Source organism: Psittacula echo (genome assembly GCF_963264785.1).
Source record: "Psittacula echo genome assembly, chromosome: 1".
Taxonomy (NCBI): Eukaryota; Metazoa; Chordata; class Aves; order Psittaciformes; family Psittacidae; genus Psittacula; species Psittacula echo.
The window spans coordinates 43,771,689-43,799,360 of NC_137735.1; the positions used below are offsets into that span (position 1 = coordinate 43,771,689).

The 27,672-nt window shown below is 37.3% G+C and overlaps 1 protein-coding gene across 1 annotated transcript in view; it reads left to right on the forward strand.

Annotated features, from left to right (window-relative positions):
- MARCHF1 (membrane associated ring-CH-type finger 1) overlaps positions 1–27,672 on the forward strand; it is a gene marked incomplete at both ends in the record, with an annotated part of 97,362 nt that overhangs the window by 57,618 nt on the left and 12,072 nt on the right. Inside the window, 2 exons of the mRNA XM_080636744.1 lie at positions 3,689–3,768; positions 17,424–17,604. Coding sequence (XP_080492870.1) covers positions 3,689–3,768; positions 17,424–17,604 — 261 coding nt within the window. The remainder of the gene's footprint in view (positions 1–3,688; positions 3,769–17,423; positions 17,605–27,672) is intronic.

Genomic DNA, 27,672 nt, shown 5'->3' on the forward strand with positions numbered 1-27,672 from the left:
TCGATACCACTTAACAGATTTTGTATTTTGTTACTAAAACTAGGCTTAAAGATGATTAAAAATAAAAGAAAGCCTATATTATGATCAGGGGTGATGAACCAGTGTTTTGTGGCATCACACTACTGCAAAGACTCCAAGGTAGCGCTGACTGAATAAACACGGAACTTGTTCAGTACTTGGTTGGGTTCATCAGCCGACTCTGTTGCTCAGAGGAAGCAAAATGCAGCACTGATGAAATGTATCCCTTCTAGGATCTAATCTGGAACTTCCATATAGCTGTATGCTGTGCTCTGTAAACACAACACCTGACTAAATGCTGCTTTAGGTATCTTCATTGTGAGGCTGAACTTCAGAAAATAAGTATTTAAAAAATAAATAAATATATTTGCTTGGAATGTATAGCTTGTAGGCAAGATGGCTAAGAGGGAATATTACTGAGAGAAATGAGGTAAGCCCAGAGGTAGTGCTGGCAGCAGAAAGCAGGTGCAGTTTATGCTGTCGGAACATGGGTAGGATGACAAAGCAAAAAGGTTTTGGAGTAAAGGTCTGGAACAAGCTTTCTGCTGAGTTGGAATTTGCAAGTCTTTAAAAACAGCTTGATGAACTGTGAATGATTATATTCATATGGCATGTGGTAGCAGGAACAGACCTGTCTTTAACAGGTCCTTCCACTCCTGTTTCATTTACAAAGATGGGAATTATTTACAAAATAAGGCCCTCTGCTATGTGTAAGGTCCATAACTAAACATCAAATAGTGAGTAACAGGAGCGCAAACTTTCTTGGTTTTAGAAATCACTTTATCAGTTCATCTTCATTTTTCCAGCACTGGACACATTAAAGATTCAGCTGGATGGCTTACTGGGCCATCTTGTCTAGACTGTGCTTTTGCCAAGAAAGGTTGGACCAGGTGCTCCTTGATGTCCCTTCCAAATTGGTTTTCTATGCATCTATGATTTAACCATTAAAAGCTACTTTAGGGTAGATAAAAATCAAAATTTGTATTTAAAAGTTGAGAAACCTATTGAACGAATCTTGCTTAAGGATAAGAATCTGAATTCTCTTGTGCGTAACTTGGCAGTTTACTTGCTTTGCTTTTGAAGATTTAAGTGGTGCATAGGCTTTTTGTCTGCCCAGATGTCAGGCTTGCTCCAATAGGGATTATACAAACAAGCAAAAAGTGTTCTTTTGTTTGTTTGTTTGTTTGTTTGTTAAGATTTTGATGTAAATTATTTTAGAAGGAAATAAACCTTCCTCTGAGTTACGTGCAACTAAACGTAACATCATTATGCAGGGGAACTAGAAAGTCAATTTGACTGAGCAAGGCTGAAACAGTCCAGACCTCTTTACAGCTGAGAGTGAAATGTAGGATTTAAGCAATCAAGCTGGTAATGTAATTTTTATCTAAAAATAATTAGATTTCCACCTGTCTCCAGTCTCAAATAATAAGTGTAAAAGCTTTTCAAGGAATTTGTTTTAATTTTTGGCTTGATTTCAGCCCTCTGAAGTAATGTCTAGCTGACTTCCTACCTTAATAGCTGCTGAAAGTTTCTTGAACTTGTGCAGACCTACTGTATGGTTATTGGGCCAGCTGAGTCATTCTTCTTATCCATTCAAAGGGTATAATAAATGCTTGTGACAAGGCGATACAAAACTTTAGTTTACAGCATGGAGATGACCTGGCCACTTAAGATTGAGACGAACCCTTGTAGTATATAGATCCTGAAAGAAGCAATGGTAAGAGTCCTGCAGCTGTGAGGGGAAAAAGAAATGGAAGCTAGACACAAAGGATGGATTAGGGAATCCACACTTTACTCTAGGGCTGGATTTCTTCATCAGTCCTTCACCTGTGGTTTAGTCTGGTGGGACATTTTTTCACACAGCAGCAGCATGTAGCCCAGCAATGTGGCTTATGCTGATGTCTACATCTTCCCTCATTAAGTAGCTTAATTTATGCCTAATCACTTAAAAGTAATCACAGAGGCTGAGGTGATTATATACCCAACCATATATATGCCATCTGTTTCTAATATGTATGTAAGAAAAATTCATATTCCTTTATAGTACATGCAATTGAAAAGTTGCTTTTGTAGAAGAAAAGATATTAAATACAATTTCTGTCACTGATAGTTGTTCTTTTTCCCAGCATTAGACTGCATGTAGACACACTAAAGTTCCTTCTCTGTCTGGTGGACCACCATTTGAACATAAGGATTGTGCCCAAAAATGCTATTGATTCACTTTCTTGTGTTGGCTTAGTTTTCATACCTCTGAGTTTCATTTCATGGAACTGTTAGTAAAGAATTACTAATGTTTTTGCTGTTGTGATATTAATCAAGAGGTAAAAAGTTTTTGAATTCCAAAAGCTGTAAGATTGTTTTCATGGAAAAGCACCATTCTTAAGTCTCAGATGATATCCCATTAAAACCAAAAATGCACATAGAGGTGACTGGTGTTTCCAAAAGATCTATGCATGAAATACGATGGGTAGAACCCTGGATAAAAGTGAAGTGTTAGCAGGTACTTGCTGGTGTTATTTATTTTTACTTGTACTATTAATTTTCAAACTGACACCACAAAAATGTCTGTGAAAGGTGAGCTAGAAATAATTTTCATTATAGACTCTACATGTGACTGAATTTGATTTACTGGTAAAAAAGCTTGGGATGACAGCCTTTACATCTTTTTATTATTTGTGCTTTGTATGATTGCTTAACAGTCATTCTTCCCTTGTATCTGGTGTGTGATCTTGTAGAATCCTTAGGCTTATAGTATTTTGTCTCCATTTGGTAGTGGTGCTTATAACAGGGTAGGGTTGCATACTAAAAGATAATGTCCTTACCAGCTAAAGGAAGGTCAAAGCCTCAAAAATTATTTGTATGGAATGTTCTTCCCACAATACTGTACTTCATGGGTGATCCTGAATCCCAAAGCCCTTCATTTAAATTTGGATTCCATACAGCTATGCTGCCAGTAGACTGTGAGGCAGATTGAAATGGTTTGCTGTTAACACCATCAAAATGTATTTTCAGTAGAAGTATTGAGCAACTGAGCCTACAATTTGTAGCAACAACCTGATAAGCAAAATGTCACATACTAAATGTGGTTATATATCTCCTGTTGTTTGAGAATGTGATCAGCTCTTGAGAGATGTAGCCTGCACTTTGGTCTTCTCAGGCTCATCAGTTTAACATTTTTCAGCTCTTCTAGAAGATTAGATTGCCTTGAAAACCTTTTAAAACACACTTTAATTTCTGTGCCATTCTGTCAGTCCACTCAACATAGGTTAGCTTTGTTCTCTTCATCACTCAGCATAATTTAAATGCACTTCACTCCATTTTGAAAAGAATCATCATGGTTGTTTGATTGCACAAAATAAAAACAACATCCTTTCCCATCAGATATTCAAAACCCAAATGAAATTTAAATGTTGAAAGCTACTTCCTCAAACAGTGACAAAAAGTAGTCATGAACAAATGAGAGCTGAAACACTTCAATCACACTTAGTTCCACAAATAGGTTTCACTTTTGGTCAGGCTTCCTGTATTTTGTGAGCTTGCATGTGTTCAACAGTGCGCTATGAACAGCAGCAACAGTTACTTTAATTTTTTAATCATGTGGCAAAGCGGTAAAATATCTGTAATGTATTTCATGGACAAAGATTCCAAACTGTCTAACTTATTTCAACAGGCAAGCAGTCCTACAACAGGAACAGCTCCCAGGAGTCAGTCACGGTTGTCTGTGTGCCCTTCCACTCAGGACATTTGTAGGTATGTGCTGAGAAAAATATACTCTAATCTGGTTGATACTTGTTAGTTGTTTTTATTACATTATACGTAGCTCTTGCTTCTGCTTACCGCTATTCATAATTTACATAGACTTTAGTTTGTTTTTGATCTCTTTTTGGTTTGGTTGTGGTTTTGCTTTTCAATCTCATGTTTTTCTATTAAAATTCATGTTTTCATTTTCATTCTTTTTTTTTTTTGTGATTTCTCTCCTTCCACCCACCCTTACCATTTCCATCCCTTTCCTTTGCTTACTGCTTTGTCTAGATCTACTACCTTGCATGATTTGTCAGAAGATGAGCTTGAACTTGCAACCCCTGTTATGGTGTTGACCCCTTCTAATAGGGAGTTTGGTAAAAAACAAGTAAAACGAAGGTTTAGGCGGAAAAGAGAAACTGGAGACACTGGTGAGCGTGCAGAAAAGCAAGGAAAAGGGAAAGACTGTAAATTGCATCCTGAGCCTGCAAGGTCCAGTTGGAATGCATCTGATTCATCATCATCTTCGGATGAGAGTCAGTGGGCTCAGGCTAGGAGGAGAGCAAGAGAAAAGGCCAGAATACCCAGGAGGGGGAGAAGGAACACTAGATCATGCATTAACCAGGATGAGTCCTCAAACAATAACGCTGTCGAACTTGTCACTTTGGGGACAGTGGGGAAAAACAAGCAAGAGGTATCTGACCCTGAGAATCCTGCTTTAAATCACCGCCGAAGAAGGGTTCCAAGGCTAAAGGAATCACAGTCTTCAGTGTCATCTCAAGAAGCAAGGATTTCCTCAAGAAAATGTGGAAAAAGCAAAGGAAAAAGCTACTACAGAGATCGGCACCCTGCATCCTTCCTTAGACACAGTAAAGATTTGAAGGACTGCTTTGCAGAGGGAGGCTCTGGGAGTGATGCTCTGGCAGTCCCCAATAATGGAGCACCTGCTGGGGCAGGGCCCAGTGTGACTGATGATGTTCAGAAGCCTTCAGTGTTGTATGATGACTTGTCTGATGATTTAGAAGTATGCAGGTTAGTCCCTAATAAGAAAGATTTAAAATTCTTAACAAGAGTTTCACACTGCTGTGGGTTGAGTGCCCCTCTCTTGACTGCTTTCTGTCACTGTTTCTCAGTAATAAACTGCTAAGCAGACCATAAGAAATAACACAAAAGCCTTTGCTACAGAGAAGTTAGCATCCCTCAGGTTGGAGATATACTTCCCTAATTTAAAAACAGTAATCCTACAAGAGAACTAAATTTTTTTTTTTGCTTCATTTTTCTTCAGGAAGACAGACACTCTGTGTCCTGTGGCAGCGTATTACTGCGTTTTAAATCTCCAGCCAGAGGCAAAGGATGAGGCAGAGTTCCAGATAGCTCAATACAATGGGATATGGAGTTTTTCCTCCTTAGGTGATCAGTTCAAATCCAGCTTTGGTCCCTCGTCATTTTTCATTGACTTACATGAAATAAATTTATGGTCTCGATTCAGTGTCCTCTAGAACTGCCATTATCACTGCAAGCTGATGGTCAGTGCCTACACTCTTTCCAGTCAGGCATAAGTTGTACAAGACTTTGCACTGCTGAGCAGCTCTGCACTGTGAACATGTAGGGGCTCTTATTTTGGTACCTATGACAAGGATTAGAATGGTGATGAGTGGGCAGAATAAGCATTAAAATAGAGTTTGGGATAGAAAAAGCAGCACCAGCAGTTCTCTCTGTTTCAGAAGTTCAGGCTTCTGACAGTCTGATACCCCTGGTGTGATGCATGCAATCAGAAGGTGAGCATTTTCCTCTGGAAATGAGAGCAAGCTGGCTTCTGAGCAAAAGTCCAAATGTAGACAGCTGGGTGTACTTGAGTTATGTAATGTAGTGGTAAATGAAAATGTGTCATCCCGTAAGTTTAACAGAACTGAAACAAGGTTTTTTTATTTTTTTATTTATTTTTTTTTTTCCCCAAACTTGTGAACCAGCATCAACTTTCATCTACAAAGTATAAAAAGAGGATCAGGCTTAGTTTCTTTATAATGGTAACCCAAAACTTCTCACTTACCTTTGCTGGGAAGAAATTTGCATGGAAATGTAAACACAGTCAAAATGAGGAAGTTCGTGATGCCACATCATGCAGTTTCACAATATACTTCAACTTAGTAGCACACTACAAATATCCTAGTTTTAAAAAGGAAAAAGATTACATGTAGGCATGGTTCCTTTCACAGCAGGAGACATAGCCATTGATAATACAGCTACTGCTATGCACTCCTTGTTGCACTTTTCAAGCAATAAGGGATATTTCAGTTGTCTGACCATTGTCAGTCATGATCATTTAAGACTCTTCAGAGTAAAGCCTTGCTGTATTTGTACATCAGTTTGTATATCAGGACCATACTGCTGGCTTGGGACCTCTTCATCTTATACAAATGCAGAGAAACAGCAGCAGTGGTAACAATGTTATACATTTTTTAAGCACTTCATATATGTCTATGTAGTATGATGCAGAGGCGTACACAGATAACTACTTGAACAACTTCAGAGTTAAGAGTATGAGCTACCCAAAACCTGAAATAAACTATTTCAGCACAGGCTTTTATATGGGCTTAACGATACCGTGTTCATAAAAAAGAGAAAGTAAAGTCAAAGTTTTATAATTGTTTCGAGTAGATTAATCCTAACGGTTCCCCAAGTCCCCAGACTTAAACTTTGCTTTCAGATGGAAAGTGGACTCTAGTTTTTTATATCTTCTCAACCCATTTGATTTTATTACAATTATTTAGGCATTTTTTGTAAGACTTGAAGCTTAGTTCAAGAGTGAATTTTTTGGATGTGCATGCAAACTTTTCTGCTAGGCTTTTGTTCAGAAGAGGAGGGTTGAAACCTTTTGATAGCTATGTGTTCCTAGGCTTACTATCAGTGGAGATGCTCCTTGAACAACTAGAGTTAAACTCAACAGAGTTGATAACCTGGCCTGGTGTGCAAAATTTGTCAAGAAAATCATAACTCTTTTTTCTCCATGTCAGGGATAACGCTTTTTTGTTGTTGTCATTAGTAGGTCAATGACAGTGATGATAATGCATCTATGAAAAACATTTTAAAAATCAAAAGCATGTTAATTTTTCATTGTTGGCAAGTTGTCTTAATCAGTTTGCAGACAGCAAAAGACAAAGGAAGACATGTTTTTACTACTGATCCATTATAGATTGTAGGTTCTGTTTTTCAGGATGAGTCCATGCATTTAATTGGTTCATTATGTGGTGTGTTTTTCTTCAGATTCACAATCTTGCATCTGAAGCAAAAAAATAGTTACATTTCAATGCAGATGTGCACATATCCAGTAACCATTTTTCTGCATGAGAAATAGAAAAAGGAGATTTTTGTTATGTTTAGTTTTAAGACTGGTTTAACATAGCTGGTTGTGATGTAGAAAAATGTTTTCTAGAGATGTGTTTCTCCAAGCTTTTCATCCTAGGTGTTCATATCTTCTAGTTGTTGTGATCAAGCTGGCTGAGATGAATTGCTGTTGCCCAGATGGGATTGTGTGGAAATAGCAGAGGAACAGGGATCTCAAACATCTCCTGGTGCCAGTTATTTTGTTTTGAAGCGTTTGGGTAGGCAATTTTTTTCCATTACTTCCTCATGAATTGCTGGCAGAGAAACGCATTTATATGCACATGTAAGGGAATAAGCTGTTTCCTCAATGTGCGTTTAGCGGAATGAGTGGGAATGTGACAGGGCACACCCAATTCTAGCATAAGCACACATCAGATGAAGTATAGTACCATGGCACAATATATACCTCAGCTAGTTTAATGTAGACCTCTTGGTCACTTCAAGTGAGACATTTCCCCTTCTAGTGTCATTATTTCTCTGTTTCCAAGATGTTGAAACAATGACATCAATAATGACCTTTACAATCTCTTCCTTGAACATACTCCTTCCTTCTGTAGTCCATCAGAAGGCAAGCTTTCTGCTTCTGGGATTAGAGATGCATACATAAGTTCTGACCATGTTAAATTGTTGGGATAAACTTCCTAAATCATACAGCTGGATCACCCTCTTCCTAAGTTGCCCTTTGTCTGAGACTTTCTTTTTGTGTACTTTATTCTGGAATTTGCCACGTGGCTTGAGACACAACCTCAGAAATAGCTTTGTTTGGTCTACATGAGGGTAATCTCACTGAAGGGAAAAATCTATGTGTGGAACATGATAAAGTGAGTGGATTAAGAGGACTTAGTCCCATGGATTTTCACGTGGGAATTACTAAGGAAAGAAAATTGCTTATTGATATTATCATTAGGGTATCGTAAGTGCTTTGTGTATTGACTCTGAATTAAGCTTATGGTATTTTTATTATTTATGATGGGAGAACAGAAATATATTTTCTCTTTGACTACTTCTTCTTTTGGTGTGAAATATTTTTGTAGTGGATGCAGTCATTTCAGCAATAACACCAAACTGTAGCTAGCTGAAAGAAACCACACACACTTAAATAAAGTGGAGCTACTCACTATTAAAAAGATGCTTAGAAGAAGAATAATTTTGATTTTGTTGAATCACAGAATCACAGAATACCAGGTTGGAAGGGGCCTCAAGGATCATCTGGTCCAGCCTTTCTAGGCAAAGCATGACCTAAACTACATGTCCCAGCATCCTGTCCAGCCAGATCTTAAAAGTGTCCAGTGTCGGGGAATCCACCACATCTTTTCCATGTGACTCGTGGTAAAACAGGGAGTTTCCATCTTCTTTGTAGCCACCCTTTAAATACTGGAACATGGTGATAAGGTCTCCCCTGAGCCTTCTTTTCTCAAGGCTGAACAAGCCCAGTTCTCTCAGCCTCTCCTCGTACAGCATCTTCCCAGTCCTTTGATCACCTCTGTGGCCCTTCTCTGGACCCTGTCCAACCTGTTCACATCTTCTTTATATATCGGGGACCAAAACTGAACACAGTATTCCTGATGTGGCCTGACAAGTGCTGAGTAGAGTAGGATAATGACTTCTTTATCTCTGCTTGTGTTGCCCTTGTGAATATAACCCAGCATCCTGTTGGCTTTCTTTGCCACAGCTGCATGCACACTGTTCACTCATGTTGATTTTGTTGTGCACCAGAATCCTCAGGTCCCTTTCCAGAGTTGCTCTCCAGCCAATTAGATCCCAAACTGTGCTGTACTATTGAATTGTATTTTCCCAGGTGCAAGACCTTACACTTGTCCTTGTTGAACTTCATCAGGTTCTTGTTAGCTGAGTCTTCCAGCCTATCCAGGTCTTCCTGTAGGGTGGCTCTCCTTTCTGAAGTTTCCGCTTCCCCACTCAACTTGGTATCATCAGCAAACTTGGTCAGGGTACGCTTGATCCCATCATCCAGATCACTTATGAAGACACTGAACAGCATTGAGCCCTGTATCAATCCTTGGGAGACCCCATCAAGGATAGGTTGCCAGTTTGAAAAGGAACTATTTACCATCACCATGCAGCATGTCAGCCAGTTCCTCACACCGTGAATGACTGTATGCAGTCAGAAAATGGTAGCCCCTCATCTGAGGATTAAATAGAAGAGTATGGCATGCCAGAAGACTGGTTGGAATGGGGAGAAGTAGTAAGGGAGATGATGAAGTTGATTCATGAAATCTGCAGAATCTACTTCAAGTATAATTTTTTTACGAATCAGCTTTGAAATGAAAAGACCATTATAAACTTAGGAAAAAACTATAATGGGAATTTCTATGTGTTAGCACAATCATAGATAGCAAGAAATAGTGCATATTGCGTGTGATGAGGCGATATGATTATGGAGTTTCTGTGAAATAGTATTGTAATGGGTTTGGGTTTTTTTTTCCATAATGTAACTTAGTAGGACCTGCAAAAGTAGTGTCTTGCAGGAAAATACTTACATCCTGAAATATTCATCTAGTAGAGTGTTCATAAAGTCAACAGACAAAAAGCTGCTTGGGAGGAAGAAGTCCTTATAAGCTTCAGGAAAAAAGAGAAAAGTGAACAGAAGATAGATACATAGGCTCAAATTCTACCATTGAAATTTAACACTCATTTTAAATATTTATACTGAAACCATGAAGCTTGATCCAGTAAATAATTTAAATTGTAGAATATGTAGGTTTGAAATACAATTCAAAGCCTTCTAAAATCACCAAAAACTGGAGGTTGCTGAACTGCCAGACTATAGTGTTTGGCTGAAGAGGGTTTTTCACCTGTTTCTCCATTTTTGGCTCCTCACCCCTTCGTTTTAAAGAGCTGTGACTTCTGTTTAGTCTCCTCTTCGAAGCCTTTTCACATGGTGACTCTCTGATAGGAAGCTCCTGCGTTTTGAGGAATCTCCTCCTCTGTATCATGGTCTAGTGGTTCATCGTCTTTGAAGCAGTATTAAATCCTGGTTAATTCTATTCTCTGCCTGATGGTTCAAAGCCCCATCTGTCACCTCTTTAGCCATCTGGCTATGAAATCTCTTTTGGAAGCTCTCCATGATTCAGAAGGATGAAAGGAGAGCGGAAACAAGGCAAGCATGTCTGTGTTGTGGTTCAGGTCACTGAAATGGGGGAGAACCGAATCTTGGTTTCTACTTCTTTTTCTCAAAACCTGTTATTATTTTTAATGCAAATAGGTGAAATGGCACCACATCCTGATAGAAAGCTTGGGTGAGGAGGGATTTGGTTTTAAGGGTCCTCTTATTAAATATTTAAAGCTTGCTTATGTTTTGTAGGGAGTTTAGTTACTCAAAGTTTTGACTTTCACTAGGTGGGTGGGAGGAAATCTAAATTCCTTTTCAAGTTGCAATCCCTAATACTTTGAGTTATGTTCAGTGCAGTAAATCTTGTCTGGCATGTATCTTGACTTGCAGTGACAGTGCATCTGAGGCAGGAATTACTTGTAACTGTTTAGATGGCTAGATATCCTGTTTATCACCTATTATGGAAGATTAATAGAAGGACGAAAAATGTTGACAAAAGAAAAGATTAAGTGTGCCTTTGCTAATGTTGTTTGCTCTTGGATCTCTTACGAATTCTGATCACGTTTGCTGAAACCAAGAGAAAGCTTTACCTAGGCCATTATGAAATTCCGCTGGTGTGGTGCAACATTCTGGAAATGTTTTTTCCTCTAATCAGATAAAGACAGCTGACTGCATGGCATAATGGAAGGGCAGGAGTGACAGGGAAGAGGTATACAAATTGATAGCATTCGGTATGGAGAATTAATGTGCTTCATTCACACTGTGTTTAAAGAGAGAGAAAGGCCAATTTGTCATTTAGATTACTTTATTATTTAACAGTGGAAAGAATGGAAATGAGATTTAGAAGAAAAAAAAAAAAAGCGTGCAAAATGAAACCAAGGGAAACATGGCATGCTGTAGCCTATTGCAGGGTGAATGTATTTAGTAAATTTAACTTTCTTTTTTTTCCCCCAACTATAAATTATGCAGAGGCAGAATTGTTTTCTTGATTTGGTTTGGGTTTTTTTCTGTCTATAAATGAGGTAATTATTTCCTCTGAGTTGTTCGTAAAGTTTTTTGCTTTAATTTTAGGTTCAATATACCTAAAAGCACTGTAAGCACTTTATAAATTGGCAGAAAGACCAAATTACCTTTCTTGGACAGGAGGACAGTTTTCCTGAGATGATCAGACAGCAGCAATGACAGCAGTTTTGTGCATCCTTTTGCAAACCTTTTGTTCCTTTTGGTCCAATTAAGATAACCTAGGAGCTCATGGTATTTCATGCTGGCAGCTAATAATCCTCATAGCCAAAATCAAAGCCGGGGATTCACTTGGTCCAACATTTTCCAGCTAAGCGGCTTCTCCCTGACTAAGCTCCCTTTAGAACAGTGAGCTATAGCAACAAGATATACCTTCTGAAACAGGGTAAGAATTTATCTTTGCATAATCATTATCGGTCCAGGTATGCTTTCCAGTGAAGGACAAGATTTTAACTGCCTTTGCAGTCATTTCTCACCAAAAATAATGGTTTTGGAATAGGCATTATCTTCCTTGACCATATTTACATGGAGAAGATATTTCCTCATTTTTTTAGAGAGATCTGTTAAAAGTTCAAAAGCATTTCTATTCTACTGGCATAATCCCATCTGCAGGAAAATAACAAAATGGGTATTGTGCAACTGCATTAATTTAGTTCACAGCGCATAGAAATCACATCACAGTGCTGGTAAATATGTCACAGTCATAAGGCAGTATCTCCTCCTAATTTTGTCAGTTAGCATAGACATAGCTGCGTAGCACCCAGGAATATTAGAACACAATACAGTTTTACATAATTATGTCATTTATAGCCCTTGAACATTATCAGACATCTTTATCAGTATGCCCATGCTCCCATATATACTTCTGCTTTTGAATGCCTCAGAGGCATTCCCCTAGGTTGTACATTTGTTAATGAGGGTAAAATTTGACCTGTGATATTTTTAAGTAAGTCTATAAAAAGCTATCTGCACAATGTTACTGTAGCTAAACCCTGTCTCTACATGTAAAAGCCAAAAAACCCTGAAAATTTTATCAGGTACCTATCTGAAATACAGGATCCCCTGAAAGAGTTCCGGTAGTGCAGAACTACTGCAAACTCTTTTCCATCAGTGCTGCTCCTAATGACAAGGCTCTTACATGGCTTGAAGCACAAGCAGGGACACACTGATTCATTCTTATTATCACCTTCCTTTGACAATAGTCATCTATGGAAATCAGCTGCACAGATACTGTCATAGAGGAGCACTTGCCAGCTGGGTAGGGGTCAAGCACTAATTTTCACAGTGCACACGAGACTCCTGCAGAGTGAGTGCATTTTCTACTTCACTACAGCAGCATAGAGATTGGCCTATTTTCTTAATTACGGAAGAGTAAAGTGGATTAGGGAAAGACAGGTTAGGGTAACTGCTGTTTTTCCAATGAGGGTAGAGATAAGCAGCTATTCTCTTTAATGAGAGTCAAATTGTTACCTTGCATATGAAGAAAAGCTACAAACCTGTTGGAATCTACCAGTATCTCTTGCAATAAGAAGCTTACATGGTGACTAATCATCTAGATTGTATTTTTTGTTGCTATGGTTTTGCCAAACTGAACCACTGTCAGGAAAAGGTGAAAATTTTCCGTGTGAACTCCTTGCTTCATACTGATTTTAGCTGACCTTTTAAACTGAGATTTTGTAAGAAATGTTTGTTTGTATGGAAAAAATTATAAAACCTTATTTTGATGAGAAGTGAAGGACAGTCATCCAGGATGCTGTTTTTCTGAATAGCAGCCTAAATCAAATTAACATAGGAATGGCTACAAGCTATAGCTATTTTGTTTCCTACTTTCCTTCCTGCTAACTTCTGCAATGAACAGGACCAGGGAAAACAGTTCATAGTCATGGAATTAAAGACAGCATGACAATACTCCATTCTGAATATGCCTGATTTCTGAGTGCTTGGTTAAACAGCGTCTCATGATTTTAATCCAATAAGAAATTTCTCTCTTTTATATATGTATGGTATCAATATGCCCTTTAGTGAAGGAGATAGGGTACCTTTAACTACTGGCAACTTTACTTACTAATTTTGAATACTCATTGTGGTACACAGTTTAATATGTCACATTCAATTTCTCAATGAAATATTGTATTATCAGTGAGTTTTTCGGCATCATTTGAATGTGCCTTAAATTCAGTTAATACTTTGAACAAAAAAGAAATGCTGAAAAATAATTATAAAATATTCTCAGAAAACTTTAATTTTTCATTTTTACATAAATCATTCTCTAAAAAATTTCTAAATTGAGCTATTGTGTTTCTGTTTGAGAATTATATTTTCTGTAGGGAACATATAAAAAATCTGCAACAATTTTCGTATGAATTATGCAAAAATATTTTGCAAAGACTAATTTTGTTTTCAGTTTAGCATTTTTGATTTCTCCTGAAAAGTATTTTTTTTTTTTTTGCTAATTTATTGCATCATAAGTGAACACGCTATTTAAGAACATCCTTTAAAGAATTTTAATGGACTTTTGCTGATATATGCATAGTGTTGGCATAAATTTCTCTGTTTTGTACATCTGTGTGCTGAAGGTTGCAAAAATAATTCAGTGGTAAAGATATATGTGCTGGGTAATTAAAATGCTGGCATGTAAAGCAGAAACTTAGCAAAAGAATGACTGAACTGTTACAGCAATATTTCATAAAGTTTCACTGCCAACTTTCCTTAAAGAAGTATATTCTGTGATCTCAACATGTAGGATGTGTATAATAGGTGCATATTTTATACACACCAGGAAAGAATCTTGTATATCTATCTGAATCAGAAGATCATCTAATAGTTCATATATGCTGTGTTGTCTGGTGATGATTAACAGAGCAAAAACTCCTTTGGAGTCTTGTATTTCTCTTTTCCTCTAGCAAAGCAAGGTCTTGTTCATAGGCAGGAATATTGAAAGCACTAAGATGTCAAGCTTACCAAAAAAAAAAAAGAAATCTGATCAATCAGGCTCAATTTGTGATAAAGGGCTTAGAACTAAAATGATTTGGTCAAGTAGCAGACATCCTTCCTTTCCATTTCCAGATAGCTGTAAGTATTGCTCTGTAATGAAGGCCATTTATCTACTAAATGACTAGAAAGTTGAGAAAAGCTGCGTATGTACATTCTGTAGGTGTCTGAGCAGCTGAAACTGCAGCTATTAACCACAGACAGTGTTGGACTACAACTTGTAAATAAATCAGTAGAGATTTAGCAAAGTTTTTCTAGTGGGATTTTTCATTCAGCTCATTTCTTATATAAATAAATTTTACTCTAAGAAGTAGTTCAGCCCTGTAAATAGTCTGATGGGGAAAATTTTGACAAGTTCTGATTGTGTAAAAATAGGAAATCAGAATGGAAGTTCTGACTTGGTTTAGATACATTAAGTCTATCCTTTGTATCCCTACGTCAGTTCTGTTTGCGCACCAAATTTTGCAAAAACATTATTTACAATTTATTTTCTATAATTTGTGATAATTATGTTGTACATGTTGGATAAATAGAGCAAAGGACAAAGACAAACAGAATTCTGTTTCAATACTAATGGCTCAGCAAGATATTACAAATTATCCCATCCAAGTCTTTGAAAGATATTTGAGCAGTTAGCCAACAGTCTGTTTCAATAGCTGTCAGGCACACATGTATCTTGAAGACTGTGATTGTGAATTTAGATAGCACTAATTTCTTTTAGGCTAGTTTCTTCTGGCTAAACAAATAATGAAGAGCTAAGTTGCACCAAAGAGCATTCAAGCTAATGAAAACCATGCCTTTGGTTATTTTCTCTGAACTTTAATTCCATTTGAAGTTTGTTTTTATTCTTATTACATATGTCATGGTAATAAAGTTAGAAGAGGCCATTCGATTATTTAGTTCAAGCTTCTGTATAATGTAAGCTCTTAATGTCTCCCTGTTATTTATATGTTTACCTTGTAACTTCTGTACAAGGAAAGCACAAATAGAATGTATAATGCATATAGTGTTTTTCTGTAAAAGTATAAAAAATCTTTCATTTCAAATTTACAGTATCACTTTATCTGAAGATCACAAGGGAATTTTAGGTTTGCATTTTAGCTCTTAAAATAATTTTAAACAATTCTGGCAGTAGTAGAAAAAACACTTTTGGGTACACAGATTAATTGTCTAATTCCTAAATAGTTTAAATGCTAAGCCTGTAAAATAAATTATGTATAGCTTGAGTTTAAAGGAACAAAGAATAATAGTTTTCCTTTGGGAAATAGCTTTGATTTTAAAAGAAAATAATGGGGTTTATGTAACTCTCAGCTGGGAATGCATTTGTTAGCAAAATAGCTATTCAGTATTTTGAAACTTTAGTTCTGCCTAAGCTACAGGCTCAATAAGAAGTCAGCATACAGTCAGTTTACACTTAGGAGCTAAGCTGCTAACGCACCTTGTTTGGCTGGGTTAGTAAAGAAATGACTGCAAACTAAGTTCTTGTAAAATGTGTTTCGAAAAATTAATGTGTGCAAGATAGTTGTGTGTATTTTCTTCTCCCCTCCTCTCCCATGGGATATAAGATGCTGTACAGGCACCACCGCAGACACTGAAACCTCACTTTTGTGTAGCAGCTTTCCAGAGCTTCATTTATTTATTTTTTATTCAGCAAAGCAGCTTTGTTCTGCTTTCTCAATATTGTTTTCTCATTGCTGTAGGCTACACCACGGAAGAATAGTGAAGCTGCTGGTTTTGATCCATAGATCTTCCGCTTAAACGCTGAAATGTCCTCCTCCCCCTGCTTGTAGGCTTGGCACCCTCAGTGCTGTGCTGTAGGCAATCTTTCACAGGGTGTCTGTGCCAGGTTGCCTCCTCCTGATATACATCAGGTGCTCCTGTGCTATGAAGAATGTTGCCCTTCTTCCCTGACCTGGTCAGTGGGAAGGCAACCTCACCAGACGGGCCTCCCCAGCCCTTTTCCTACCCCAGGAATGGTGTGGCAACAGCTTTCTGCATAAAGGGATGAGTTACTCCTCAGATGTATTCAGACTCTTCTGCACACACACATCTAAGGGTGCCTTTTCAAAGTACTAAGTTTCTAAACTCAAGGTTTAATTTGTGTAACACCACAATCTATGCTGTTGTTGCTACTTCTCTATTTTGAAATAACATTTTTCCCCACCCCCACCGCTCAACCTCCCCATGCCAATTTGACGCTTTGGAAATTCATTAGTGCTTGGGTGCTTTGTTGTGTTTTTCTGGGATGGGGATGGGAGGGAGTTATTCTTTGTTGAGGTGAACTTCCTGAACTTCAGGTGTTTGGTTAAGCCCTCCACTCACTGTAGAGCTTTCTTTGCCTTCACAGAGATGCTTACCAACAAAGCTGTCATTGGTTTCAATGGGTGAATGCTTTCCTGGTGTGATCAGGGGTCTGTTTGGAAGGGGGAGGATCACAAAAATATTTGGACACAGAAGAAAACCGTCACATTTTGATCTCAGGACACTGATCATTTAATGCAAAATCACGATGTGAAAAGCTCTGTATCCCATTGCAAGGTAACAACAGTTCTGGGACCAACCTCTATCATAACATCTGCTTACATCTGTAGGATTTTTTTTTTCTCCTAAGTAACACAGCTGTCTGCTTCAAAGGGACAGTGAAGAATGAAAAAGACGAAGGATCGTGACTTTTTAACACCTGCCTACTAAAAAGTGTGTGCATGTGTGTGCAACACTGTCCCATACACATGACTCCAGAGTACTCAAAACTGTTCTCTAATCCTTTTAACTGTGTAACTCCAAAGAAGTATCCTATGAACTTCTTATATTTTTTTATACTGGATATTTTCAGCTTTCCTGCTAACTTTGAGGTTTTTATTGGCATTACTTACAGGCCAAGAACTATTCAGCTCTTAGAAAGAGCACTGATATTTGTCTTAAAGGTTTTGCCATGCATAAAAGGGGAAAATGGTGTTATTTCTATTGGTTCACCTTCAGACCATGTAGCAAATTCAAAGAGAAATAACTAAGTGAAGAGAAATTGCTAAGTGGAAGAAGGGAATAAGGAATATGTTCCTGAGCCTCAATCTGAAAGGTCACATACTGGGCGTCTTATGAATGTCAAGTCTGAAAATGAAAAAGCAGTGTAAATAAACCAGTGCCTTTGCATTGCTGGTTGGCAAGTTCCCTCACTAGCTCTTGCTGTCCTTCCTGTCAGGATTTGTCACTGTGAGGGAGATGATGAAAGTCCCCTCATCACACCGTGTCGCTGCACAGGGACCCTGCGCTTTGTTCATCAGGCCTGTCTGCACCAATGGATTAAGAGCTCAGACACACGCTGTTGTGAGCTTTGCAAGTACGACTTTATAATGGAGACCAAGCTCAAACCTCTTCGGAAGGTATGTTGCTTTTGAATTTCATTATCCTTCAGTGTCAAATATCCACAATGGCAGTGCAAATCACTGGCCCAATTAAAGAAACATCTGCTTGTCCAAAATAGTTTTGTATTTGCTGTTGTTAATTCAGTCACAGTGATTTTATGTCTACATTTAAATTAGTTGATTTACAGCAGCAGAGGATTTTGACTGAAGACTCTTTCAGAAGACATGCAATGTAAGTGCACATATAACATTTTTTAGTGTTCAGAATTTTTATCTGCAGCTTTTTCTTATTGGCTCATCTGCCTATTTTTAAGCCAGAAAGGAATCTTTCTCATCAAGTTTTGCTCCTGGATAACACAGCCAGTTCACTCAGTAATTTTTACATTGATCCTGTAACTTCTAGTTGAGAATGACATACCAATGTGGAGACAGCAATTATGAAGTAACGTCAGTCAATTTAGCTGCATCTGTTCTAACTGTTACACTTGTGGGCAAATTAGTCACTCGTACATTAAGGTTAGTTGATAGAATATAAACTACAGGGTGACCTTACATCCTGAAAGTCAAACATACATTATCTGTGCTCATCTGTTTTCCAGGATAAATCAATATAATGGTACACAGGTTGTCAGTATAGGGTTGGTAAGGCATTTATTAAACAAATGTGGGGTTTATTTTCTTTGGAGTGAATTATTTCTCCTTTAATTTTTCTTTAAAAATGCTCTCGTAATTTTTGGGTTTTGTTTTATCTTTGAGATTTGAGTCAATCTAGAACAGGGCAAGTTTTGATTTAGAATAAATTTCAATCTGAGAGACCTTGAAAAACATGTTGAAACTATTAGCTTATAACTAGTGTATGGCTACATAGTAATGTTTTGATGGCAAAAGACATTTTGATTTTGTCAGCCTCACACAGGTAGCAGCAGTTCAGAGAAAGGAGAGCAAATGGAATTCTTTCTCATTTCCCATTCAGAGAAACTTTCTAGTCAGCTCCTGATGATAAACCACTTTTGAAGAGAGAATTAGGATTGATTTAACAAGCAAAGCTTGTGATAGGAAAGGACACAGTTCTTAAGTGCCAAGTAGATCTTTCCAGGGAGACTGAAAATTGAAACAGATGTAAATAAAAAAAGGATGACTGAGGACTTAATTATATTGACTTAGGGTTTAGTAATTTCAGATAAATTTTAACTAATGTGACAGGAAAGAGATAACTCTATATAGTCCCCTGCCTGTCATATGTCTTTTGGGGATTTTTTTCTGAAAACAGGTTTTATTTCAGTGTTTTCTAAACAAAAGACCTCAGATTTAATTCCAGTAGAAGAGTACATATTCAGTTCCATATGAAACTTATTTTATTAAAACAAAAAAAAAAGAAGGAAACTATTTTCCCTACAGTGTAAGTTTCGGGCCTGCTCCAGAAGATGTCATTTCCATGGCCATTAGACCTGCATTGAAGTGACATTGTAGAAGTGAGAGGGCCATATCTCTCAACCAGTTTTCATTTTAATCTCTACTCTCTACTCATGATGTGAGATTCTGAAGTTTGGTTCTTTCCTGTGCATTGCAAAATACAGACCACAGAACTTAATTATATGTATCTATACTTTTGTTTTTGCAGTACCACAAAAGCAGAATGTAAATATATACCAAAATATTTGATTCAAGTGGTATATTACCATCTTTATTCATGCCTTGGCCTTTCATGCTCCCTCAGTGTTTCCTAACAGCTTTTTATCAAAGTCTCATAGCAAAAACATATCATAACAAAAACATGTTTGAATACCGTATATCATACAGCTGTTAGCACCCATAAGTGATAATGTGCAGCATACTGTTAGCATAAATCAAGATACCTTTACTAAATCAATAGGCTTGTGCCAATATGCTATGCTTATTTAATTACAGAATCCTTGAAAAGCACCAGACATCAAATAAAATTTAGTTTAATCATTTTAGTGAGTCTCTGCATTGAAGTAATCCTTTTAAGCATTGATCAACACGTATTGCAAGTGTTTCATATATTTGAGCAGGTCTAATCATTTGGCTGAATATAAAATTAGAAATTAAATATTAAGCATTGCTTAGTGTGTCTGTTTTATTTCTCATGGTCTCTGTTATGTCTGTCTGTGGTTGTAGCAATACAGTTGCATTTGTAGCTTTACCTTTCCACATTTGCAATCCATAGTGCAGAATTTCTTATTTATAAAGTGACCTTATTTGTTATGAATTAGAAAGTGGCAAGAAGCTTGTGGGAGTTCCTTATTGAGCTTTCTCAGGTAATAGCTTCATCCTGAGAAAATTACTTCTTCTTTAAAAAGGATGTAGTCCTTGTAAGGTAACAACCTGCATTTCATATCTCTTGAATTTGGTGTTTGAAGTGTAGTAGAAACAGGAACTGAATGAAAACACTGTGAGTATGAAATGGATTAAAGTGTCAGATTAAAAGATGTTCAAAATGCAGGAATGTCTTCAAATGGAGATTTCTCCACACGGTCTTGCTAAACTTCAAAATACTTTTCGTATTTAAATTTTGCTGTCCAGTGTCCTGGGTTCAGCAGTAGCAGTCATTTTTTTTCCTTCTTAGTAGCTGGTGCAGTGCTGTGGTTTTGACTTTCGGCCTGGGAATAATACTGATAAAGCCGATGTTTTCAGTTGCTGGTCAGAATGTTTACCCTGACCAAGGACTTTGTGAGTCTCATGCTCTGCCAGGGAGGAGGGGAAGCCGGGAGGAAGCAGGGACAGGACACCTGACCCAAACTAGCCAAAGAGGTATTCCATACCACAGCACGTCATGCCCGGGGATGTAACTAGGAGTTACCCAGAAGGGCACGCTCTCTGCCCTGCTCATTTCCGGCAGATGGTATCGTATTCTCTTCCCTTGTTATTTCTCTTATCATTATTATTATTGGTGGCAGCAGTAGTGATTTGTGTTATACCTTAGTTACTGGACTGTTCTTATCTCAACCCGAGGGAGTTACGTTCTTTCGATTCTCCTCCCCATCCCTCCGGGAGGGGGGGCAGGGAGAGTAGAAACTGTGTGGCTGACTTGTTGACTGGCTTAAACCACGACATCCAGTTAAGATGTCTGGTATCTGATGAGATGTGTTCCTTCAATGCATTATCCCAGCAGATTATTCTGTGGTGTTGGATGTCTATATTTCTCTCCTGATTTTATTTAATCTTTGATAATAACTTGTTTTTATGAGGCCTTAGCAATGTTGCACACTGTAGCCATGTAGTTAATCTTGGTCATTAAGGAAGAGCAAGTTAGTTTTTTGTTTAGGGAAGCATTATGTACCAGTTAAGGTTGATTTTCTTTCTGAAAGAAAGGGTATATGAATTCATCCCTTTCAACATTGGAAGTGTTCTTTTAGAACACAGTGATAAGTTTCTGTTAAATTAAACAGAAGCAAAACCAGTGTTAAAACACTGATAATGAAAGAAACTTAATCTTGTTTATTTTGAAAGTGTAGATATATCTTCTAAGTGTTTACTCCTCTTGTATTCTGTATTTGTATTTATACTGATAAACAGCACTTCAAAATGTGATATGAGGTTTCACATACGAGCCTCAGATATGAGCCTGTCTTTGGGTTTTGCACCTTTGAACTCTGTGGAACTTCTGCTGTCATAAGAAGAGAACGAAGAAATGCTCTGTATCCTCTTGGTATCATTAACTTTATAAATAATCAGATAGTAATAAGAGTGATAAAATGTCTATGACAGCTTTAACTCCTTTACAGGATCAAAAGTTTTAAGTCTCAGTTGGAGATGCATGGTTCAGAACTTTCCAGAGCAGGGTATTTAGGTTCTGGAGAGAAGTTTCGGAACACACTAACTCAAATTTCCATGCAAAGCAAAACTCAGTTCAAGCATATCAGTGCCCTTTTGTGGTCAGATTAGTGATTAACTGGTTAAATCAGTTTGCGAAAGATTTCAAAGGTTTGGTGTAATGCTGATTATACTATTGGATCAAAAGCAAATATTTAGTTTTACTGTAGTAGGTTAAAAATACTGTGTTTGCAACAAGACCATTGAAACAGTAAGAGCTGTGTATCCAATTAAGATGTATGGTTTGAGCCAACAGACAGCTTGAGGGTAATGCCCAGCTGCAAAGCAGAGGAATCAGCAATTCCACAGGCTCCTTAATAAAAATAATAAATTGAATCACCTATGGAAGCAACGGAAGAAAATCAGAATGCTGCTTTGAGAGCTTTGATAGATGAAACAAAAGCCTTAATTAAATCTCTAAGTACCATTTCTCTTCTAGACTTACTGTTTCACTTTGGAGCAGGGACACATCTGTCTCTGCTCTCCCTGTTGGAGTCAAAACTCCATAGGGGACTATTTTTTACAAAACAGTTGTCATCTGCACCACTTTAAATCCAGTTGTTAGAGCACTTAGGTAATATGTGAGAGAGCCAGATTCAGCTCCCTTCTCTGTGCTCAACATAGTCCTAGAAAAAGAATAAATCTTTAAAAATATGACTGCCCTGGAGGAGTTCGTTCATAACTGGATGCTATGCTAAATCTTGGGGTTTTTCATAAAATCTGGTAGCATGCAGGATAAGTTCAGTGACAGCAAAGTATGTTAAGGTTGTTGATTTATATTTGGTTCAGTGCTACCTGTGTAATTTATATTTGCATTCCTTACTTACGAATACAGTGGTTGCTGCCAAAAGTGATACAGCCTGCAGAGACATCTTCATGAAATCCTGCTATGTAATCAAAAGTGGTCACCATTGGAAACGGTTTCTCCTACCAAAGTAGACTCCCAAAACCAGAAGTGACCTGCAGAGTCTCTCAGGAAAATAAAAAGAGAAACTTGAAGAACTTGTTATTGTAATGCTTGCTGTTGACTTCTTATTGCCCTGTGCTGTGAAGTATGAACCATCTGGCTTTTTCATCAGTTTTCTAATAAGGCTCATGATAAGAAGTGATAGCTAATATTGCATAGGTCAGATAGCATTGACTTGCTGTGGGATTCATTGCCTTGTAACCCAATTTGGTGGATACTTTGCAATCTTTAACATAGAAGATCCTACATTTCCTTTTAGCTTCTGGTGCAGCTACACAGTGTTGTCAAGGCAACCTGCTCTAGTGTTATCTTTTTTCCAGTAAACTGTCTCAAAACATTGCTAGCCGCAAATCATTTCTTGTAATATGTGGGGTCAGACACTTCACTAGTATGCACAAAGGCACAAAGCTATTACTTTCTTATTGGCTATCATGTCATTATAGTGAATAACTTTGTGCTCAAGGGAGAATGTGTATGTTAAAGCTTTTAAAGTAAAAATAATTCTATAGTATTTATATCCGATTGTGATGCCTCAAGGATGCGAAGAACTACATTGTTCAGACAGTTGTATTCCCAATTTGTGAGAGAGAGTAATAGAACTCTACTGCTAATTTATCTGTATATAGACCGCATGTTGTAGCTTGCAGAGTAATGTTGTCGTGTGTTTTGTGCTATAACAAGAATAATAGACCTTAGCTTTCTTGTAATGGTAGAATTTGGGTTAGCTTTCGACTTCTATATTTCTTTCTCTTTCATTCAATACAGCTTTTATTATCACAGCTGTTCCAGTTCTCATGGAACTCTGACAACAGATTCTGACCTCATGTGCTGCATACCTTGAAACCATCATAACATCCCCTTAGGCTTTCAAAAAGCTGTCTTCCTGTGATACTTTGCCATTGTGATACTATTGTCATTGCTTTGAACATGCATTCTTTTGAGAAGCAAACAGAAAAAGTCTTACACCATAACATGAAATTAAAACTGTCATCTTCTAATTAGCTGCTAGTAATCAAATTTGCTCCTTCTGTAGCTTGGTAGCATGTATAAAAGCAAAAGGAATTCAGGAGATTGTCCAGATATGGCTATTAGTGATGTTACCCACTTTTGAACAGTCCATGAACATCAGGTCTGGAAGGTACAAATCCATCTGTGTTTTCTGAGGCTGAAAGAAACAGTTTGGTCTGACCTGTTTTACAACTTGGATCAAAATGTTTCATTTCCATTTTAACTGGTGGGTCCTACCCTATGTTGCAGTTCAGCAGCCTCTCACTTACTTTGTAAGAGCTTGGGGTATTCTCGTCTCATTTTCATTTTTTTACACAAAATGTATAGCTATTAATATAACATTTAAAAAGCATAATCAACCCAAGCATTGGCTTAAACCAGTCATTATAATTCATGGACTTCTGTAAAAATTACATTTCCGCTGTTTAATTTTGAAGCTAGGGATTTTACCAGCTCTAATGGGACTAGGCTGCTACTCATGATCTGATCTGATTAATGTAAATATTAATTTCTCACATAACTAACGTGTACAATTTTACAGTGTTATTTGCCTCAAATTTATGTTACTGAGACCTATTGATGTGAGATGATCTGAATGGAGTTTTAGTTCACAGGCTAATGCTTGCTTATTGGTGGAAGGCATGCAAAAAAAACGCCTTCTCTTGAACATAGGAACATAGTGATATTCTCTTGAACGTAGCAGTATGTTATTTGATCAAAATTATGATCTAATGGAATAATTATCAGTTTATTCAGTATATGATGTATATTATGCATATTTTATGATTTTAATGTTATTTTAATTTTATTAGTGTAGCTTTTTATTAAAATTATTTGGAAAAAATGAGATTTCTTTTTATCCAGGAATTAGTCAGATCTTAATTCATCTTTGTTGATATCTGTCAAAATTGGAATGTAAAGCATTTGTTGGAGGTCTTCCAGACTGAATAGCTTCCCTCAGCTCTTTGCCAGAGCACTAGACTGTAGTTTTATGTTAATTACCATAGTCTTTCCTCATCACAAATTTCCTTTATTTCATTTTTATTTAATTGGATCAAAAGAATCTCTCTTGTGGGAAAATTAAAAGGCAGGGAAGGTAACTGTAGCTATTCACTGAGAAATGAGTATTCTTGTTAAAGTCATATTTATAGATAATGAAGCACATTGGCTCCTTTTTTTAATCTTTGTTACATGGCAATTCAGATAGATGCATATATACCATATATACCGTTGCAAAAATAAGATGCATCTAGATATGTTTAAACAGCAATGTATTTAAAATTACCAGGGTTTTGGTATACATTTAAACTAAGCTACATCTTTGTAATGATTCAGACTGATTTGGTTAAGAGAAGCTCAGAAGTCGAGTTACATTTTCTATACAGTGTAGGTCAATTGCTTTTACAACTTCAGGAAAAAAATGACCATTTAAAAAGAATTAGTATTCAGGTTCACTTGTACTATTAAATTAGTGAGTGATGGGGGACAGAATTGATAAAAGCATCTTTGATCTATGGAGTTTAAAAGGCATGCAAGATGTTCATGAGGTTCATCCAACAGTACCAAATGGCTATTCTTCGTTCAGTGACTTTCAGATATGGCTGCTTTCTGTTTCCAGTCAACTGTACTCCTTTTCTCACAAGACTCCTTAGCCTGCAAGGGGACCTTTGTACCCTTCCTTCCTTCACTTGCTGCTATTCTTCTCTCTATTCCTGTTAAGATGTGATGCTGAAGGGCTTTGGGCTGTAGTGGTGTAACACACACTTCTGTAGGCCAGGTTGCGCAGCAAGTTCCCCAGGTAGATTGCTTTAGGTTTTTATTCTGTAAGACACAAATTAAAACTCTACGGAATTTTACATATTGGAAAGATTGTTTAAACTAGTTATGTATTAAATGGGACAATCAAGGACATGATCAGCAAACAAAAAAGACAAAGCACATGTAGAACCAGGCAGTAATAAGAATTTTCATGCTTGCACTGTTTTAAGAGAAAGCAAACGTAGATGAAAAATATTTTCTAAGTGGAAGATGGAATAACTAATATTCTGTTGTAACTCCCAGAGAAGACTCTGTACACCATTTATAACTACAGCTAAATAAACAGAAAGTATATTTGTTGATTTAGCTTTTCACGTGTCACCAGTTTTATTTCATCAACTCTAATTTCAAAATGCGTGCTTCGAGATACTTCTCAGCAGGCTAAACAATTTGATATCGAGGAAATTAAGCACTGTGATAAATACTGAACAAAAGGTGATGCAAGAAAAGACTCTAACAAAACTGTGATCATATATTATAATAACTATGTGTTAGGTGCCTAAGAGGAATTTCACTTTAATTGGACAGGACTAAAGAAATTTGGAGAAGCGTGCAAGACTGTGTAATAGGATGTTGATCTCCAGTATGTTGCTATATCCTCCTTTCTGTCTAATTCCTCTCCTTTTCCTATTTCTACCATGCTATCCCAGCCTTCTGTCCACATCCATCACACTGTTTAAGGCTAGAATACACACAGATATGCAAAGGGAGCATATCTGGCATAGACTGTTGGGAGATGGGTTGTTATGGCTTCTGTAGTGGAGGAAGGGCTCGTCTTTGCTTTGACCCTGACACAATCCGTCTCAAAATCAGCATTGGGCATGTGTCATGGCTGCTCTTGTATTGCCTGTAGAGTACATACTACAAAACGCAGCACTTCCACCTGCTTTGTTTGGAAAATGGAATCTCAGCTTAAACTGGCCTTGTAGCAAAATTATGATCTGTGCTTTGTGGTATGGTAGTTTGATTGATTGATTCTTTTTTTTTTCATGTGCAGTGCTGGGGGGATTTTTTGGTGTGCCTGAGTTGTCATTTGAGAGCTGGACTGTGATTTAACGGCATTTGCTACTTAGTGACTGCAGGAGAATGTCTGGCATTCAATTAGGTGTGCTGCTCTTTTGGAAAGACAGAGGAGAGAGAGGTCGAGACAACTAGCTGCAAAGAGAATAAAAGTGACACACAAACCAGATCCTTTCAGTAGAATGACTGTAGAAATACTTCAGGAAGAGAAGGTAAAAGCATCTATTCCTGTTCTTAACTGTGATAAAATGTAGTGGAGACATAGATTCTACCCCTTTTTTCCCTTGCTTCTTTATGGGTTGCCCATATGTAGCTTGGTTTTTTGATTTTTGAGTAATAAAGGCATATGCCAAGGCACCTAACATAAATATTTTCTAGAGTTCCAGATGTGTGTCTCATGTTTTTAGTACTGGACATTGTCCATAGTTTTTGCATTATGGTGATAGTTCATTCCTGACCAGTGGTTTAGCATTTCACCTGCAGTTTATCTGTCAGGATCATCTTTTCAGATAAGGTAGATGAAGTGTACTGTGCTAGGAGATAATGATCCTTTTCTTAAATAGCTTACAAGGCAAGAAAAGAAACAGCAGTTGTAGAAGAGAAGTTCATTGTAGCACCAAAGTCTGATCATGTAGACTTCTAATGAACAAATAATTGGTTAATGCTGTATCAGCGTTCAAGGAGGATGCTTGGAAAATAAACATTTTGTAGAGTACTTTCACATTCTTTCACATTGATGTAATAATTTCTAGCAGATGGGAGCTAGGAAAAAGTACCCAGTATGAAGAGATTATGCTATAATTACTTGCCAGGGGGTTTCTTGCACATTTATCTGAAGCATCTGGTGGTGGCCTCTGCCTGAGACAGACCATTGGATGAAAGGGACATGAGGTCTCACTAGTACTGTATTTCCAAAGCGTAGCATTCTTTTTCTTGTTTAGTCTGTGTTAGGATGATGAGGATGCAGATACTGAAGTTCTAGTTGTAAATGACAAGTTTCCTCAATGGTACTTTCAGATTGCAAAACCAGCCACTTCATTTTAGAAATTGTCTTCTCCAATTGCTTAATACCCCCATTTCACACTTTTTAAAGGTCTGCTAATTGATGACATACACAGCTAAAAAATTGCCTAAGTTTGTGAATGATTATATCATTCAAGTCCAGCTCTTTTAACTGTCAGTTAATAAAGATTGGTTTTGATAAAACTGAATTATTAGTCTTTGCAGATGATAATCTTAAGGTGTTTATCAAAATGAGATTTTCCATTATGTAGTTCTTTTATTACTCCAGGCATGCATATCCCACATAAAAGCAAATTAAAGTGTGCTTGTCTTTAGATATGCACCCATTTCTGGTTCAGTTTTAAACTTTTAACAGGTGTTTTAAATACACCATAGACATTCATTTGAATTTCAGAGAGCTTTATTTAGGTCACCTG